Here is a 20,780-nt window from a genome sequence, read left to right as displayed (position 1 = left end):
CAGGAGCATTAGCATGTTAGCAGTGACTTAGGTTAGTGGCTCACAGGTTAGATGTAATTCTATCACTTTCATTCCAAATTCCATTGATTTTCTATTATGCCTGAACTTTCAGATACTGCCCAAAATAGCAAGTAGCACAGATGCTTTTAGTACTGTGCATCAGAGTTAGTGAAAAGTACCGTACAAGTCCCGCAGCCCATTGTGTAACAAGAGGTAATTGCGTAAGGCAATGTTGCGTAGTTCTGGGGCGGTTTGGCCCAGGGTGTGTAAGGCCTGCCGAGGGCCACGTGAGGGCGCTCTAACACAAGGATCCCTACAACGTGGGGCTGGCCTGGAAACGCTGCCAAACTGCAATTCTGACTGAGTCTCGCTGCTGTTGTACGTGGGTACTCAGTGAAGAGTCAGATAAGGGCTTGTTTTCTTCTTACCCTCGCCTCTTTCAGGGTGTAAAGAGAAGAACAAGTGGAAGTTTCCTTACACAGAAAAGAGGAGGTAATGATGAGATGCATGTTAGTACTAGGGATTTCTATATCTTTTATAATTGAAAGGTATCTGGTCTTAATGCCTTCAAATTAATCTCCTATTATTTGTCACCTGCACAAGAGTTTGAAACAGCAGATACAGTACATAAATATTTCAACACTTTGCCTATCTTACGATAAACTAATTTTTCCTGGAAAAGTTATCAGAGCAGGATAAGTAGAAGATCATTTTCTGCTTCAGTTCAGAAAGAAGCTCTTGCAGTGGTAATATCTGTTTTTCTGAGGAAGAAGTTTTTGGAAATGGATAACAGCATCATAGTTTCATTTGTCCTTGTCTTTACAATTCCAGTTCAGTCTTCTTAACTACTTTGCTACTGTTCTGGCCAGAAGTATGTAAACCACCTTTATAACTACAGGATGTCAACTAACCTTGTGAGTGCTGGAATTTTCTCTCATAAGTCACGTTTGTATCCAGAAATAGAACCTCTCTTTTGTTGGCAGTCAACTGTGGAGGCACACCAACATGCTTTATTAATGTTCTCTTTCAACTGATCTACAGATAAAGTTCTCTTTAATGTTTCAATGCTAGACAGTTTTGGAATCCAGGCCAGGAATCTTTGAAACGTCTTAAGATATTTTGGAAACAGATACTTAGATGTTCTTCAAAACATTAATACGAACTGTGGTGTCTTACCAATTGTGAAACATGCTTTGCCTGTGCGTGATTCAGTGAATCATTTGGTAAACATACAGTAGTCCCAAGAGAAGTACTAGTGTATGATTTCAGATTCAGATTAGAATGCTTTTCTTTACACTGTGACCTTGGATACTGAGTTACTTTCTCATTTTATGCTGTGCTGGATCAATCATGCTTGACCAAGAATGTACTAGCAATAAAACTTTCTAGCTGGATCCGGATGGTAAAATGTCAGTTTTCAGCATCACCATAGTTAAATCATGAGCTATGCAGTTTCCTTAGCTAAATATGACCATCTGCCTCAGGACAGCATGCCATTTTTCAGCCATGTTACTTATAAAAAAATTGGAAGCAATCAGAGGCACTACAGAAAAGGACAAGTGAGGAAGAATGGTAGTCCTAGAAGGCAATACTTAGGAGGTAGTCAACACAGTGGCTAATGCAATAACTATGACCATAATAACCTGCCTTCCATATCTGGTTGTTGGTTTCACCTTAGTGGTTTTTGAAAACACTTCTTGAAATGGGAATGAATCTGTATTTCCTTGGGGATTCTGAAACAGCCCTCTTCCATATGCGTTTTAACGCTCCTCTGAATTTCATAAAATCAACTCCTCTCTTTGTCATCAAAGGAAGAGAGGTTACTATTGAACACTGAGGCAGAAATGTTGTTGAGTACCTTAGCCTTTTCCTTGTCCATTGTTACCAGTTTTTCATCACTGTTGTTGTGGGGAGGTACACCTCTAACATTCCTTTTCTGGTTAACTTACCTGTAGAAACCTTTCTTGTATTCTTTATGTCCCTTGCCACGTTCAGTACCAGCTTTGCCTTGGCCTTCCTCACCCCATCTCTGCATAACTGAGCTTCATCCCAGGTTATTCTTCCCAGGTTACCTGTCCTTATTTCAGCTGCCTGGGCATTTGCTTCTTTCACTTTAGTTTGACCTGCAATTCTCTGCTCAGCAATGCTGACCTCTTGCTTTCCTTACCCAATTCCTTGCTCCTGGTGATTGATAACTCCTGTGTTCTATGGAACAATTCCTTAGAGATTTGCTAGCTCTATATAATAATAAATATCTAGTAACATATAAATAGCATACTTAGATTACAAATAAAAACTCAACAAAAACTATCTTAAAATATCAAATTATAATAAATACTTAATAATTATTAAGGCTTTTCTTCTTTTTTTTTTCAGGTAACTGGAGTTGTGGGCAGAGCAGAGCTTTTATCATCTATTTTTTTCCTAGCTGCTTTTTTGTCATACACGAAGTCTAAAGGGCCAGATAATACCATAGGTAAATGATTGACAAAGAGAGATATAATTTAATTTCTTTATCACGTAAAACCATAACAGGCGTACTGGTTATTCAGCAAGTGTGTACCAAAACCCCTTCAGAGCTAAGATATCCATGTAATACTACTTTGCATTATAAATTGCATTTTCTCTCCCAAGATTTAGGTATTTCTTTAATTAGTTTTATAACCTACCCTAGAATATTCTTGCACTGACTTTTATTATTGCAATGTAAGTGGAAGTGTGTTGAGGTGCCTCAGATGGTCAGTCACAAGTAAGCTGCAAAGTTTCAGTGCAGATGGAGGCGGCTTTCCTTTTTGCCAGAGTCAGATTGACATAGTAAGAAGTCATGACTCCCTATAAAGTACTCCATTTGAAAAAGTGCTCTGGTGATTTAGGAAATACTGAGATATTTTGTTTTACTTATTATTAATTAGCCTTTTACCCTTCATTTATTTATTTCAATAACACTTTCTCTATTTGCAGTGTGGACTCAGATTGCAGTGACTGTATTTCTAGTAGCTGTTGCAACACTATGTAAAGAGCAAGGAATAACAGTGGTGGGGATATGCTGTGTGTATGAAGTCTTTATTGCTCAAGGGGTAAGCTGTTGATAAATAAAGTGAATTTTTGCTATGAGACATTAAATACTTTGAAGCATCATATTTCAGCACTGATTTTTCCCAGTTAAGTTCTTTTACTTTTTTTCCGATTTTGGTTTTTTTTTGTTTTGTTTTGTTTTGTTTTTAAGTCAGTTCATGTTTGATGATTCATGGTGAGGGAATCAAATTACTTCCAAGTTGTTCTTTACATGACATGCAGAGATGTTAGCAAATATACTCAATAAAGTCTTGAGAGGTCTTAGTGGAAGCCTACAGTTTTAGCTGGCTGAGATTTGCAAATCTTAACCTGTGACAGTCTTGATTAAAGTTTGAGGTGCATAAAGGTGGGGAATTATTTGTTTTTAATCCCTGTAGTAAAAATAGTATATATACGTAGTATATTCATATATATGTATAATACTATATATATATATATACATATTATATAAAAATCATTTCATCATTTTCTATTGAGAAATCAGATGTTTTAGAGTAGTCCTATTTGAATAAGTAGCTGTTTGAAGAATGCCATTATCTGATATATTTCATTTTAAACACTGATAACCTGTTAAATTAATAGCAACTTTTCCTTACAGAAACAAGATTTTCCTGCAATTAAATAGTTCTAAATTTTTAATAATCAAAATAAATGCAATTAAAAAGTAGCATTGCATATTTTAAGAAAATTTTATTTTATAGTTATTAGTCCTTAATTACTTGCAGGAAAATTTTACAAAAAATGCACCAATAAAAGCTGAAGGATTGTCTATCTTGGGGGCACATAATCAAGACCAAAATACCAAAACCACATAGATGTCTGTGTAACTATTGCCTTTGCAGGTCTAGTGAATTAAAATAAAGTTCTCTAGCCAGATTTTTAAGGAAATCACAAGTACATGACTGGTTTTCACCCCTCTCTTCCTTTCTTTTAGTAACTTTTGATCTCATCTTCAATTTCACTAAAGTTTAGAAAGATGGTGTAAGTCAGTTAAGCAGGAAAAATAAAATGCAAACTGAGGCTTCTTCTGAAAGCACAGATGTCACATGAACTTAGTTTTACCAGTCCTCAAAAACCTTTCAGTTTCTGTAGTTTAGCCAACTGGTATATGTGAAACAATAAATCATCACCAGCAGAAGTCACGAAGACAAAGGGAAAGAGGTACACAGAGAAGAAATTAGCTTATGTAATGGGAAACTGTGCAAGATTATGATGTTCATGAGGCGAGGAGCGATGACTTGCTGCCGTAGAGGCAGAAAATAGAAAGCCAGGGCTAATCAGGAAGTGAATACTATTTCTATCATTTGTAAGGGATTTTGTTTATAGGGCAAGTTTTCAGAGGGGCTGATAATTCTGAAAAGAGTGATTTTTCTTCTTAGAGAGTTTATTTCATGGTTTTGATTCATTTGTTCAAGCTTCTGAAAATGGTACAATTTTTTGATCTGTCAGCAAAAAATAGCTACAGATGTACAGGTTCAGCTGTGATAGTGTTAGCAAGAATACTTGAATAATTAGTTAAAATAGAGAACTTATTTTGGGAACTTGTCATGAAGGCACTAAGAAGCTGAATTAAATAACTGTTGGGAGCAGACCTTTAGAGAAAACCAAGGAAAAAGGTATTAGCTCATACTTATTTAAGGGAGTAATGAGTCTATCTGATTATAAACTATTTTTTAATTTGCAGTACACCTTCCCAGCATTGTTGGACACAGCCATACAGATTCTTCGAGGGAAGGGCAGTATTCCTTTCTCTATGCTCCAAACACTGTTGAAGCTCATAGTCCTAATGTTCAGTACACTCCTGCTTGTAGTTGTCAGAGTCCAGGTTATCCAGTCTCAGCTTCCAGTGTTTACAAGGTAATAGTGAAGTTGTTTCTTATTTACAGTCGTTTATAAAGAAAATGTGGCTTAATGAAGTCAGAATGAAATGACCAAAAATGTATGAACTTAAGTGTTACTCACCTATTTTAATATTATTATTCAGTGTCTGTACAATATTGCATTTTTTTTGTGAAAGTGCTAAATGGTACATTTCAGCAACTGTTGACTAAAATGTCAAAAATATTGAAGTGTCTGAGCAGGCAGCCATTTTAAAATGTTTGCAGTTGATAGTTCATCTTAGTAATCCAAAAATTAAATGTCTTATTGCTTAAGTATTTTTTATTGTCTCTGTATTTGAACCTTGGCTGAATTCTCCAAACCTCTTAAATTTTTCCTCTTCAACATACAGAATATATTTTACATTTTAGGTATGTACTATGTGGAAAACATGGTTGTCTTCAGATAGACTACTTGAAGATACTGTTTATGAATGACATTAGAACTGAAAAACTAATTTATCTTAAGTTTGAGCAATGTAGAAATACAAGAATCTAGTACTATTCCTGAAAAAATTAGACAAACTATTAAAAACATGAGCAAGGACCACTGAACTCAACTTGAAGTGTAAATCGTTCTGTTTCTTCAAACAAAATGATATGTTGATTGGGATATGTTGATTATATCCCAAAACATTTTCATAAACATGGAGGAGGCTCTGTCCCTCTCTTCAGTGAATCATTGTGCATGGTTTCATACCTGACAGATGCAGGAAGATTAGGATATTTTACATGTCTGTAATTAGTAGTTCTAGCTATGACTCTAAAGTTTGCTACAAAGTGAATCAAGGCCGTATCTTTCTTCATTAAAAGCTCCTTTTTCTCCTTTCTTTTGCTTTAGGTTCGATAACCCAGCTGCTGTTAGTCCATCCCCAGCAAGACAGCTGACTTTCAACTACCTCCTCCCTGTAAATGCTTGGCTTCTTCTGAATCCCTCAGAATTATGCTGTGACTGGACAATGGGAACTATTCCTCTTGTAGAGTCCTTGTTAGATGTTAGAAATGTTGCCACCCTTACCTTCTTTTGCTTTCTGGGATCTTTGATGGTCTTCAGTCTCCGATACCCTGGGGATTCCTCCAAGACAGTATTGATGGTATGAGTGATACACTGTTTTTGTCCTTTTGTTAAGAGTAAGTGGCTCAGTTGTATGGTCACATGTGTAATCTGCTGTGACCCAGACATACTATATGCATCTCCTTTTGGGCTAGAATGAACACACAAGAGGAAAATTGTCTAGCAACAAAACTGCTAAATTGCAATTAAGTATGTGATTCTGTCAGAGATGAGAATAAATATGCCCCTTGTTAGGTATTTGTAAACTGTATTGCAGTCCTTCTCAGATATTCAGAGGTCAACTGGTACATGGGGCTTTCAGTGGAATTTAAATGTGTTTCAAGCACCAGAATGCATTTTCATCCTGCAAGCTGTCTACTTTATTTAAATGTCAGTAGTTGTGATGTGTATTTAGCAAGAGATTTGAATTTCTTTCTCATAGGTGTAAAAGAAAGGACATATTTTTGCATTTAGGAATAAGGTTTCCACTTTTGATATTGTTGGTTTGTTTTTCTTCTGTAAGTTGTTTTCATATTAAAATGAAAAACTAATTTTGTCAATCTGTAAGGTCAGTTCCTGTCTATTCACTATTATATATGATCTTAAAACTGAGATGAATTAACAGAAAGGAGTATTTTGGAAGAAATGGGAAGAATCAGAGGAACTGGTATTTTTATGAAGAAAAACAGTCATCAATTATTGATTCCATTACAAATTTTTACAAGCTGAATGATAACCTGATACCATACTTTTCATTAGTTCAGTAGTGCAGTTATGTGTACAACAAACCTGCATGCATTTATCTTAGTCTGCTTCAGAAATAATGTATTTTTTTAGTATGTTAATCAGCCAACAAATGTTACAGATGGGTAGAAATATTTATGCATAACCTAAGATTTAGTAGCTCTTTGCTAAGCAGCTGACAAATTTTGATTCACTTCTAAAAGACCTTGCATTGTAGGTCTGACTCATATGTCTTTTCATGTCTTGTCACTGGAGCAAAGCAATATATTTCACTAGAAAACCAGTGCAAAATGATATCTAGGATTGCTGATGGAATGTCTTGTCCTGAATTTGGAAACTGTGTATGAAGAGAAGAAACTTAGCTTATTGATATCATAAACATGCAAGGTGACATGCTTGAAAAATAAGTTTTACAGCACTTAAAATACACAAAGGAGCAGTTGCGTTTTCCTCCTTATATAAGCTGAGGCATAAGTTTTTCTCCTCTGCGTTGTTAGCAGGAAAAACATGTATGGAGAGTGGTTCACTTTTTTATAGGACAGCTCCTGAACTTTAAGGCTGTTTATTTCCCTGCATTTCTGTTTATTCCCTACCCAGTGAAGCTCACAAGAGGAAAGGGTTAATGGGTTTGTCAGCATACAGCATACATTGGTGTAAGTCAGTTTTGTTTGAAGGTGGCATTTTTGCAGTATAGTCCTGGTTTAATGCAATTGTTTTCCTTTAATCTATACCTATGTTGTATGCATAACTTTCAATATGATGCTGATTTTCTTCAGCATTGACGTGCCTGGAAGCTAATTTCATAGGAAATAGGAATGCAATATTTTATATTAAATACTAATTGTTATGTACTGCAAAATGAAACAGTATGATAGGCCAAAACCTATTGCTGCATTCCAGTAAGTAATTATTATCCCCGTTATAAATGTACTCTATATTGTGAGGCTCAGTTATGGTTTTGTTTTCATGGACCTTACTGAAGTGCTGTGGATCGACAGCTGAGCTCTGTTAACCATCCATGTGCATATTCTTGAAATATCCTTGAATTATGAGATAAAATCTTACTTGAAATATTAAATCAGTGTTGTGTTTTTATGTATTTAGTACTAAGTTGATTCTCAAACTGGATTATTTAACTCTTTTAGCATGGAAGGTGCAGTTAATGTCATGCTTAAATCTAGACAGCCAGTTGTACTGAAAATTCCTCTTTCTTCAAAGAAACATTCCATTTCTGTAGGTTTGTTTTTGTGTGGGTTTTTTTGTAACTTGGGGGCCAGATGTGTTGAAATAATTTTTATGTCTTTTCTGGAACCAGAGATTTGAAAGCCACTACTTAACAGTCACCCAGGACTTGAAGCAACTGGTCATGTCCACTTTCTTTGCAGTAGATGGATTTCTTTGTCTCTTAAACACAATTTTTTATAAGAAGTCAGTCTCCAACCTAGGAACTACAATTGTGCAGTTCTTAAGTTCATTGTAATTTCAAATACTTTGGGTGCTCTTAGTGCTCTGTCCAAAAACTGATGTTTATTCAGTGACTAATTCTGATTTTGTTATTCACATTTCTTACAGAAACACTGAACAGACTCTATTGTACTGCAAAAATAGATACTTTATCCCTCAAATAAGCTGATAGGAATTTTTAATTATATATAGATAATGCCCAAGGTTCTTATGCTGTCTTGTTTCTCTATCTGGAACGCTTATTAAAACATTGTTTTGAATTTAATTCATCCTTTTATCCTATTGATTTGTCCTCTTTTTGTAGTATGGAAAAGCAAATAGACTTTCAAGCCCTTAAGTGAGGAACAGAATCATTTGCAGGTTTCTACTTGCCATATTTAGAGTGATTGCCATGTAAAACAGATCTGAATATTTAAAAAAAAAAAAGACCAGATATCTACTATGCATGTCTGGTTTTATGGGATTATTTTTTTAGTTTGTAACTTGGGTACAGTTTGTCACTGCCAATATCTTGATTATTAATGTTATTTATATTTCCTTTCTAGGCTCTCTGCTTAATAGTGCTGCCATTCATTCCTGCGTCAAACCTGTTTTTTCCTGTTGGATTTGTAGTAGCAGAACGAGTGTTATATGTTCCTAGCATGGGATTCTGCATTTTAGTAGCACATGGATGGAAGAAATTATCAAATAAAAGGTAAATAAATTCATACTGATAAAAGCCCTAAAGGGAAAGCTTGCATAGCCATAAATATGATTATCTTCCATGAAAATAAGAGGTGAGTATAAATCAAAATTTGTTTAACTTTATTCAAAGTTGATTACTGACTGAAGTTTATACAATGCATGTGTGTCAGCAAATTAAAGTTTCTGAAAATTTAATCAGTAAAAGATTAAATATTCTGAAATGCCATGCTAGGAATGACTATCAGAGCCCTCCAGTATTTGTTAAAAAAAATGATTCTTTGGTTAACAATTTCTCCTTAAAAATTGTGTCCTAAAAGCATGTTTTGCACACGCTTTTGTGTTTTCTGATATCTTCTGCATGGATCTGGACATACCTCCCACTGATCTGGATGCTTTACCCTTCTTAGCCCAGTGGCATCCTAATGCCATTTCAGACAAATGGAAGGGCAGCAATTTGCAGACTGTGTTGTCTGCTATTGTTAGAGATGAGGTCTTGCAGTAACATTTACACTAACTGGTGCTACTGAAGCAGACAGCACCTGGATAATGAGAAATTAGTGATATATTGTGGGAGTGTGGTTTTCTCACAAATCTCACTATGAGGCAGTAAAAATAGAAGTGATGTGAAAGGAACAAGGAGAGGATGGCTGGGGAGAGAAATTAAGCAGCTAGTGTCATTTACTACAAAAATATTGGAAATCAGTTCTCTAAAATGAGGAAGAAAAGGCTCCTTGCTTTAGAAATGTGTGAAAAGAAAAAAAATTTCTCATAATCCTGATGGACATACAGATTACTATATATGCCAGTTCTCATTGATCACTTTCGTAGTGTCGTAGAATTATTCTCTTAATTTCCACTTTTTTAGTACTTTTAAAACCAAACATGGTAGTCAAAACATGCATTTTGTTTACCGTAGAAGTCAGGAGCAAAAAAAAACCTTGCAGTTTTTAGTAAACCCCTGTAAAGGAGGTAGCAGAGTGAAAACTGTTCCATAAGTCAAGTGTAATAAATAGCTGTATGTCCACTCAAGAAAGAGATTTTTTTTTTTAAGAAAACAAATTATATTCATAATTGTGGGAAGGTTATTGAACGTTTTGCATCTTTTTCATAACTAAATTAGAATCCAGAAACCAAATGATCAGCATGTTAAAATGTATGTTTTATATCTGTCATGTTTAAATTCCAGAAAAATAAACTGCACAAAATGAAGATTATTCCTGACAAACTTGTCACAGAGAGTGATATTTGCCCCAGTTTGCAGCTTTAAAAATGAAATTGCTAGAAAGACACTGAAACTTTCTCCTGCTTAGATATTACAGTAGCATTAGGACTATATTTCCTTATGGAAGACTGGGGAGTCTCCCCAGATCTCTCCATTAAGATGTGTTTTTATTAAGGGAATTATTAAGGGGTATAACAACAAAAGCAGGTAAACAAAATTAATTTTAAATTGAACAGTATTTCCTTTCAAACCTGTGGAGTGTGCTAATCACAAATGTGGTCCTTTGTTTGCCTTTTAGCATATGAGATACTTACTCTAATAAAAATTAGAATTGTTGGTGTGCTTATGACAAGTCTTCGTTTGTTTTATTTAATAGTGTGCTAAGAAAAATTTCCTGGGTTTGTTTGGCTGCGGTGCTATTCACTCATGCCTTAAAAACACTGCACAGAAACTGGGATTGGGAGTCAGAGTACACTTTGTTCATGTCTGCTTTAAAGGTATGGTATTCTGTTTGGAAAGGATAATGGGAAGTTCTTGTTGCTGTTGTTAAGAAGCTGCAGTGGAACATGATAAAAATGATGCTTGTTTTGGCACATTAATTTCTATATTGAGAGTATTGGCATCTAATTAGTTGCTTTTGGGAATGCTTTAAAAGCAGTGTGATGCACACTTAGAAGTTCATGTGCAGAAAAGAGATGATAATTTTTCTTGTGTCAAAGCAGTTGAATTTATTCTCTTGTCTGGATGAAAACAGGATACATTTCAGTACAAAAATCTACAGAAAGTTTGTTGCATAGAATTATTTCTTCTAAGTTCATGATAAGGCAGTTTGCAAAATATCCCATAATAGTTAAAATGAATTTTTAGATGTTTGGTATTTCTAGGGGCAAATAACTAAAACGAATTGGTGTTGCCACAACAAGATCAGTGTAATCATTTTGCATGTAGTGTTTTTTTATTCTTTGCATTTAGACGCTTGATGAAATCTCTCATTCACAGTACATTTTTATGTGTTATGATATTGTTAAGAGAAACTCAATTTTTAAGTAATTTCAACTTAATGCCATATGTTTTGGTATCTTTTTCTGGTTTTAGGTAAATAAGAACAATGCAAAACTATGGAACAATGTAGGGCATGCATTAGAAAATGAAAAAAATTTTGAAAGAGCTCTGCAATTCTTCATACAGGCCACACAAGTGCAACCAGGTAGAGCTTTGACTAGTTTCCATCTCTGCATTCCTATTTCAGTATTTTAGTATACTTAGCTTACTTAACAGCTTCTCAGTGGAGTGTTTTGCTTCAACTGAACATCAATGTCGTATAGTAAGTTAATTGATCCGGGATTTTTGAAAACAAACTAAAAAACTCCTCCAGAAAAGATTTCTATCTATAAAAAACTGTAAATACTTTCAAAACTATTCCTTGTATGACATTCTTCATGAATTAACTCAAAATGTTATTATTCTGGGGTATAAATATTACATTTTTTTTATTCAAAACTATGGAAGTGTGTAAGAAAATAAAAAGAATGGATAATATCAACATCTAATCTATTTCACATATTGTTACAAACGAAGTTCTAGGTAATACTGGACAATCTTTCCTTTTAGAAGATTAATAAATAACCTTCAATTTATATGCCTCTATTATAGCATGAAATAAGCAAATATAATAGGACCTCAAACTTTTTACAGTTTCCAACATAATTTCATAATCCCTTTTGAAGTTCATGGTTAAATTATTAGCTTCATGATTAAGATGAAAAATGATAAACTTGCTCTCTTCTTTTGTTGATGGGGATGTTCTATCAGAGTGTCTGTACTTCACACTACTTTGAATGCAGAGCTGTTTAATTTCATGATACTTAGTGCTTAAATATATTTTAAATTTCATTCTTTTCTTTATTAAGATGATATTGGTGCCCACATGAATGTAGGAAGAACTTACAAGAACCTAAACAAAACTAAAGAAGCTGAAGAGTCATATATGATTGCTAAATCATTGATGCCACAGGTAATTAAAAACTTTATTTTATCTACCACCACAGGACAGAACCTGTATTTGTGATACATTTGTTGTATTTTTCCTGTGGTTTGTGTGGCTGATACTTTAAAGTTTTTCAGTGTTCTTTTAAAAGCTATCTGTGAAAACAACAGGCTGTATACACTCATGACCGTTAAAAGAATGCTGACTTGGAACTCTGTTACAACTGTTTTAATTTACTTTTTATACTGCTGTGTTGTGTTTTGGTTTGGTTTGGTTTTTTTTTTTCTGAAATTGAGGTTATAAGAGAAAGCAGCAGCCAAAACCTACAGTTTCTAGTCACAATTGGTTTATTTTCACTTACAGCTAATACATTGATGGTGACTGAGTTTCTGAGCCCTTCAGAGAAGGCTTAAACACAGCATTGGAGGTTGGAGAAGGTAGCCACAGCAGCAACAAAAAAAATTTGTCTGAACATGCTTTTATAAACGTATTTTGTTACCTTTCCTATTTGTTTAGTTATATTTATACCTAGGAAATTTTACTTGTTCAAGCTCTTTAGAGAAAAAGAGACTAGTATTTTGAAGAGTGTGAAGGTAATAAAAGCTGTGGTGAAAATAAGACGGGCAACAAAAATGAGCAGCCCTTTGAGTACAGGCATGGCATTTAAAAGTTTGTTCTGTGAAATGGTATGGAGATTCTAAACGGATAAAGTATAAACAGTACAGCAGTTGCAGTGTCAAAGCATTTTCATCTTTCCTCACTGCTTTTCATTTTCTATATCAGTTGGCAAATTGGCTGTAAAATCTTACTTGCACTTTTTTTAGACTGAAGGGTTATAAAAAAGAATGAAAATGTCTGACAGAATGTCAGTTTAGGCTTTAGGAAATACTTTTGTCTAACTGGAGAAAGTTTTGCAAGGTCTGTTTGGTTTCCAATGGCTATCTACATGAGCCAAAATAAGTAATAGCAGATTTTAATTAGCTGGTACCTTAATTATTGTACAAGTTATTTATGTTTATATAGAAATAAAGAATTAAAAGTATTCTGTTTATTTTTTCAGTATTATTTTTCTGGAAAAGAATTACTGCTCTTTGTCATTATCTAGAGCCTACACACTAATGTCCAGTAGTACCCTAAAACAAATGTGGCTCTGTGAAAAGGAGTTCTGTGCTGATCATCTGTCATAGTTTTGCTCATCTGTGTTTGGTATTCTCTTTGACAGATTATTCCAGGGAAAAAGTATGCAGCAAGAGTTGCTCCTAACCATCTAAATGTTTATATCAATCTTGCAAACTTAATTCGAGCAAACGAATCTCGCCTCGAAGAAGCGGATCAGTTATATCGACAGGCAATTAGTATGAGGCCAGATTTCAAGCAGGCCTACATCAGCAGGTATATTTTCTAATTTTAGGGATACTTATTCTTGAATAAACATTTTTGTATTTGCAGTACTATGAACAGTATTTAGTTCATACAATTCAATTAGCTGCTGAAATTGTTTTGTTTCCAGGTGAGAAGATGAAGATTTGGGAAAATAATCAATTATTCATTACAAGCCCTGTCCTTTTCAATTCATGCTTCAAATGGCATATTTCCATGTAGGTTCTGTATTCAAACATTATATAGAAAGACACTTCCATTAGATTTCTTTATGAATCTCAAACTCAAATTTCTAACCTTGTAGTTTAGTTTTGAACTAAAAAGCTTTTGGTTAGTGTGAATCATGGAGCTTTCTTCATATTTTTTTGTTAAAGAAGGTCCAGAAAATGCAAGTCTTAACTATTTAGTTGACATTAATTGCATTTTAGTTAAGAGTAAATTGGGTGTGGGTGTTTAGGCTTCTGTCCACTATTTTGTTTGTTGTGATTCTCACTGGCATTTAGGGAGGTTCAAAGATGCCTGAACTATAGCTTTGCGGTGTAATTACAGAGCCAAATCAGGCACCCTTGATCACATCTTTTTTGTTCTTGTCCTGCTTATGCATTTGTTATATACAGGGTTTTGAGAGCTGAAAGCTTTAAGAATAGAATGTAAAAGACAGTCATGTATTGTTTTATACTTAAAACCAACAAAATAAAAAAGCCAATGTTATCTGACATCTACTGTCTGTAGAAAGACAAACTTTCAAAAAACCTTTTTCAAAAAAACAGTTTTCATATGGGTAACAATAAAAGTATGATTCTTCAACAGGGGAGAACTACTTTTAAAAATGAACAAACCTCTGAAAGCTAAGGAAGCTTACCTTAGAGCTCTAGAACTAGACAGAACCAATGCAGACCTTTGGTACAACTTGGCAATTGTTTACATTGAACTGAAAGATCCAACAGAAGCCCTGAAGAATTTCAACCGAGCACTAGAACTCAACCCAACGCATAAACTGGCGTTATTCAACTCTGCACTGCTAATGCAGGAATCTGGTACGTCAGCTGTCCCTTCTGTGCATGTTGCATATTTGCATTTATAGGAACCATACTATTGATTTTGTTGGGTTTTTTTAACTCTTTTGGTTTTGGAAAGGAGAAATACGTAGCATCATCAAAAAAGAAACTATTATAGCTTTGCAATTCGTAGTGTATGGAATTTGTGCAAAGTGTGCATGCACCTTAGCTGATCAGCATCTTTAATATGAGTGCTATTTTACAATATATCATCTTACACGTTAAAAGAATAGTGTTACTCAAACATCTTCAAAATAATGCCTATATAATCTTTAAAGATAATGTTTAGTAAAATATGTTAACTACCGGGTTTGCATTTATAGTGAGTGATTTAATTATTGACTCAAAAATCTAGTCTACATCTCTAGGCTTAAATTCAACTCTAAAAATATGAATGTTTCTGTGATACTGCTAATTAGGATGAATTCAGTTGGATTTTCATGATTTTGTTTTTTCATATGTATAGTCCTGTGGGTAAGGGTGAGCCCTTACTGAATTAAAGCTGTTGCAAAGAGTATTTGGGAAGCGAACTGCTGAAGTTTGTTTCCTTTTTGTTGAGATGATAGACTGCCCCTAAGAAAGATAAAACAATTGATTGAAGCTGAAGACATTTGAGAATTTTCCATCTCTTCTCACATTGTAAGTTAGGTAGTTCAAGATATGCCTTGTTCCTTGTCTGTAGAAGTACAAACAGCTTCAAACAAAAAGGTAGTACTCATTCATACTAGAAGGTGCAACATTGTTTCAGGGAGTGAAAGAGGGCAGATGAAAGCAGTTCCCACTATACTTCAGTAAGTCTGTGTCTAGAATTTGTTATTAAAATATGTTTACTGTATTATTCAGTACGATAGCATAGACCACAAGCACATCTAGCCAATCCTGGTATTGTCAGATAAAATTGTTTTACTAAATCTTTTTCAAACTTTGATGCAAATTAAAATATCGGGGTTACAGGTTTTATTGTTTTGGTGTTAGAAGATACCTTAGCCTGGCTGCATTAGAAGTCAGCCTCTGTGTGTTCTCTGTCTAAACTGTTTCAATCTATCTTTAATAAAATGAGATCTTCCACTCAAAGATTGCCTCTGTAAGAGCTGGTTTTGTCTGAACTGAACTGCTCTGCATTCCACTTGTTCAATTGTGCATGAAAATAATTTCTCTTAAGCGTGTATAGACACCTCCTGTATCTGTTATACCAAACCTAAATATCATTCAGCAGCTAATCAAGTAATGATGCTGACTTTGGCTAGAAGTCAACTGTATGTAGTTTCATTCTATAAAGAAGATAGATAACATTTGCTTTTGCTGTTATACAGTTATGATAAAAAGTAGCATTTTAAACCCTTTCCCTTTTACAGTTGCATTTTAATTCGTATAAAGATTAGCATTTCATAGTCTAAAAATCCTTCAGAATAAATGTTTCAGGAAATAGCTTGAGAATTAAATGTGCTTTTTGTCACTTAGGTGATGCTCGACTTAGACCTGAAGCTAAACAAAGACTGCTACATTATGTGAAAGAAGAACCACAGGATTCAAATGGTTACTTCAATTTGGGTATGCTAGCAATGGATGACAAAAAAGACATGGAAGCAGAGGCATGGATGAAAAAAGCTATAAAGTTACAGCCAAACTTCCGAAGTGCTTTGTTCAATTTGGCCCTGCTTTATTCTCAGACAGGAAAAGAATTGATGGCTTTGCCTGTCTTGGAAGACCTACTGAGATACTACCCTGATCATACCAAAGGTCTGATTTTGAAAGGAGATATCCTTATGAACCAAAAGAAGGATATTGTTGGAGCAAAAACGTGTTTTGAAAAAATTTTAGAACTGGATCCCAACAATGTACAAGGAAAACATAATCTTTGTGTGGTTTATTTTGAAGAAAAAGATTTAATAAAGGCAGAAAAATGTCTGGTTGAAACACTAGCACTGGCACCTCATGAAGAGTATATTCAGCGTCATCTAAACATAGTTAGAAGTAAAATTGCATCACTTGGTGCTGTGGAACAGTCATCACTTCCATCAGATGTGACTGCAGCTACAGAAGCAAAAAAAAAATCATTTCAGAATTTGAAAGAAGCAAAAAGGGAGAAGACAACCACCCAATCAACAGCTGATAATAAAGAGCACTCAAAAAATAAGAAACCAACAGAGAAAAACAGTGTGGACAAAGAGACTCCTAAAAAATCTACGAAAGAAATCAAAGACATTGAGAAAAAGAGAGTTGCTGCATTGAAAAGACTAGAAGAAATCGAACGTATATTAAATGGTGAATAGGCTTTACTATGTCACAAAAGAATAAGGGGAGAATACTATTTTAATTATTGTTTAATTTGTGAGCCAACTGGAAAGTGTTCTCAGTGCTTTGAAAATAGAAATAATGTTGACTGCATATCACTTATCAAGCAGCAAAAGGCATTACAATGCTCTATGTGAGAAAACCACAACCCTTAAATATGATGGAGGGATGGGTGGGAATTGAAGGATAAGGGGTTGAGAAACATCTTCAATGCAGAATCCTTAATATTGAGAAAATAACACTCATAGAAGTCATTGCTAATCAGGGATATTAAATAATGCTACTTTCAAAGACTCAGTGGGAGAACCGAATGATGAATTACTGGGATAAGCCAGTAATAAGACATTCCTTCTTTCCCCCAACAAATCTGTTTGTATTCTCATTATCTACATTTCAGTTTACACATTAGCTGAAATTTTTCTAGACCTCTGCTGAACAGGAAGACCAGTTTTTCTTTACGTTATTTGTTTCCAGAACTTAACAAAGTCATCAAAATGCTACTGGATGTAGCATAGGAGGATGCAACAATACACTAAAATTTTCAGTTGCATTCTAAATATGGAATGATATATTAACTTTTAGATGTTCTTTATTTACAATGCTAATGGTTTGTACTCTTATGTGGTAAGAAATCTTATGGTCCTCTTAAGATCTTTAGACTCTGCTTTTTTAAAGGAAATGTGTGGGGTTTCTTCAACTGTCAATCATCTGACTGTTTTTAAAAATTATCTTTAAAAGGGTGGTTTCTTCCCCAGTTCATTGAATGCTGATAAATGCACTTTGGTACAGTAACCAGTATGCTATGCAGTAGTCGATTTTGTTGACTTTGTATTAATGGCTGTGGATTGACTCCTTGGTGTAGTAAATTCTGCCTTGTTTATAGCAATCTGGTTTTACTATTTCTGTTATTGCAACAGTATTTCTATTATCTTGACTTTTTACAACACTAATATAAGCAATGTTTGCTCAAAGCTGTGCGATAATTAAACCACTGAATTTAGTCATGTTTAACACAAGGCAATATAGGTAGTATCCTTTCAAATACTAAGTTCTGTTGTTTTGATACCTTGTCTTCGGTGTGTGGTTTTTATTAAATATTTATTTTGACTACTGAAATATTCCCATTTACACTTTTTCGCGAGCGCATCATTTTAATTTCTTACAAGAAACGAAAATCTTTGCAAATTCAGTATAGTTTTTATCCTTGTGCAATGCATATATTTTTGTTTAAATATGCTACTGATTACCTAAACCTGATGTTTTCCTTAATTCTCGGAAAAGAAGTGTAAGAGTTGAGTCATAATTTTCACTGATCATTAAACTCTTACTCTTCATGTTTTGTCTTATTTCATGATGTGGAAGTATTCCTTAACAATTCTACCGTTCAAACTTAATCCTTTCTGTACCTGCTCAGGCAGTAATCCAAGTGTAAGATGTAATAATTATCTCTGTGGGAGAGATCTTAAATGGGTAAAGGGCTTCCTTGCGCAGACATTTTCTTTATAATGTATCATTCTTAGTGTTATCCCAACAATTGCTTGCATGGTAATAACACGGGGGGAAGTGTGTTTTAAAAAACATGATTTACAAGCGGCTGACAGGAACAAGTGTAAGGTATGCAGCTGTTCATCATACAAAAGAATGTTTAAGTGCTACTTGTAAAGAAGTGCTCACAGGAATCTGTTGACCACACCTTGAAAATCACTTGTTTGTGAATAGATACTTGTACCTAAAATAGCGAGTATGTTGACTTTTATAGAAACTTTAACTCGCATAAGTCTTCTTCCTACTCCTTGTTTTGCAAAAGGATTAGCCGTTGTTCTGGGCAAGATGAAGGAACATTCATTTGAAAATGGCAGGAACTTAGTATGAAAAGGTATTCTGATAGAGAAGGTCAGGATTCTCCCCTCTTCTGTATGAAGAGATCCTATTATTGCCATTGCCACACCATTTTTAATTGGTATGTAAATTGAAGAGGGGAGTAAAGGCACACAGTCTCGATCTCTGCATCTGAGCCTCTGTCATGTCTCATCTTGACTGTCCAAGTAGCTCTTTAGGTACCAGCAGGAGCTGTTACATTTATTGATGCTAAAAAATGCCATCAGGTTTAACTAAAATCATCAGATGGATAAAAACTGAAGGTTGCTGGATGTCTTTCAGTCAGTTTTCAAGTTCTATTCCCCCATCATCTTTCTCAAAGAAACGTTAGTAAAAACAAATATTTTGACTAACAAGTTGTATTTATAGTGTTAGGATGGGTCAGCCATTTTAAAATTAGGCTTTCACAAGAAAAATGGTTCAGTAAATTGAAGTAACATAGCTTGTGAAAAGCTATCTAAATAGCATTTCCACATCAGAAAACTATCAAAAAGAGAATGATTTTGGCTCTTTCTCCTTGCAGTTTGAACAGAATAATCAAGAGGTATTTTCCCCCTTCCACTTCTACCTATCTTTTCCTGCCATCATCATGTGCAAAACACCATAAATATCCCTTTTCAGAATTCCCTAATTTCACTAAACATGCAAGAAGTAGGAATTTCTAAGAGTGGGACAGGCATACAAAAATAATTTGTAGCTCTCTAGTCATACATGCAATTGCTGAAAAAATGGAATGGATGTCATATCATCTTTGCATCCATACACAAAATTTTTCCAACTTACACGTACAGCTGCAGAATAAGCATTTTAAGTATTACACATATTTGTACATGTGATTTGAGTACAGATGCATGCATTTGTCAGATTTTTTGGATCTTTAGCAGATGAGTCTATGCATAGACTGATAAACATGGATTAATTGGATATGCATGCATATAGTTGGGGCACTTGGATATCTAAAGCTTGTGCAGTTGCAGAAGGACAATGTGCAATTGTAGACTAACCTTTGAATATAAAATCTTTTTGTCTGTTTTGTACATGAAACCTGAGACTGAATTGCAAGTATTATTTATTTTCAAAATATTCTTTGCATAACAACCAGTTAAAAAATGATCAGTCAATTCTCGTTTCTTTTTTTTTTTTTTTTTTTCTTTTTTTTTTTTTTTGTCTGCTGTTTCTTATCAGCTGGGAGGAAAGTCAAGTACTGCAAAGATTAAGAAAATTTTCCTACCAACAGGCACATACAAAGTATTGGGGATTGGAGTAGAAAGGGTTAAGTGGGACAGAAGTCCTTTCAAGTTGCAGCGCAGTTTGTACCTTGATTAGACAATAGTGAAAGCCAAGCTAGAGTAAACTACCGGCAGATTGCTGTGAAGGGAGGGCCTGGGGGTAGGCAACCTCATGTTCAGTGGCACCTCAGAGCAAAGCACTGGCCTATGAGAAACGGCAATACTCTGGAAGAGAAGCACTCAAAAAGCAACAACTCCTGAAACATTTTGGCACTGACTGTGTAGGTTGCCCAGCTCAATATCTCCGCGGCTTTCCTTTGCTCAGTTGTTGCATAATCGAAGCCCAGGGGCACGGAGGGCAGCTCTTAAGGCAGCTGCCACTTGGTCGTCAGAGGAGGCTTTTGCATGACCTACCTGTGCCTTGTAGCTCACTGCCTTCTTCAGGGGCGTGGATCTTTGGTCTAAACAGGAAGGCACAGGTGCCTGCATTAAGTTTCTTATGAAAAGACTCAACGAAGATCAAAACAGTTCTGGGAAGTTTTCAGCCCATCCCAGTCTCTTGCAAACTTGCGTTGCACTAAAACTCCGAGAAGGGCCCTGGTTTGGGTGAGTATGCATGGTTGGACTTCCCTTGCAAGTTCTATGATTCACTTCTGCCTGGCAAAACGTCTGGAATTGCAGCAGAGCCTGCTGCTCCAGGAAAGTCCCGCTTCAGCTGCTGCCATGAAACCAAAACTGTACTTTGACTTTGAGCCTGCTTTGCTTAGACAGAAACCTTGAAAATGGAAAGGCTGTAAGACTCCTTCCACCTATCCTTTGCCTCACTTTCTTTC

At 35.0% G+C, this 20,780-nt stretch overlaps 1 protein-coding gene across 2 annotated transcripts in view; it reads left to right on the top strand.

The window, feature by feature from the left end:
- The window catches only part of TMTC3 (transmembrane O-mannosyltransferase targeting cadherins 3), a 31,422-nt gene extending 11,156 nt beyond the window's left edge, over window positions 1-20,266 (top strand). Inside the window, exons 1-12 of one of the 2 annotated variants that reach the window (XM_083859424.1) lie at window positions 898-914; window positions 2,377-2,476; window positions 2,962-3,077; window positions 4,760-4,932; window positions 5,794-6,046; window positions 8,760-8,908; window positions 10,497-10,617; window positions 11,216-11,327; window positions 12,031-12,134; window positions 13,330-13,499; window positions 14,298-14,524; window positions 16,007-20,266. In XM_083859424.1, the coding sequence (XP_083715550.1) occupies window positions 900-914; window positions 2,377-2,476; window positions 2,962-3,077; window positions 4,760-4,932; window positions 5,794-6,046; window positions 8,760-8,908; window positions 10,497-10,617; window positions 11,216-11,327; window positions 12,031-12,134; window positions 13,330-13,499; window positions 14,298-14,524; window positions 16,007-16,818 (2,352 nt within the window). In that variant the 5' untranslated portion in view covers window positions 898-899 and the 3' untranslated portion in view covers window positions 16,819-20,266. Of the gene's footprint in view, window positions 1-897; window positions 915-2,376; window positions 2,477-2,961; window positions 3,078-4,759; window positions 4,933-5,793; window positions 6,047-8,759; window positions 8,909-10,496; window positions 10,618-11,215; window positions 11,328-12,030; window positions 12,135-13,329; window positions 13,500-14,297; window positions 14,525-16,006 lie in introns of those variants that run through there. The other variant, XM_083859423.1, reaches the window with a different exon arrangement.
- The last annotated feature ends 514 nt before the right edge of the window (window positions 20,267-20,780 follow it).

The sequence above is a fragment of the Zosterops lateralis genome, assembly GCF_965231275.1.
Source record: "Zosterops lateralis genome assembly, chromosome: 4".
Classification (NCBI taxonomy): domain Eukaryota; kingdom Metazoa; phylum Chordata; class Aves; order Passeriformes; family Zosteropidae; genus Zosterops; species Zosterops lateralis.
The sequence above is the reverse complement of the archived record's forward strand: the minus strand, read 5'-3'. Positions and strand labels throughout refer to the sequence as shown.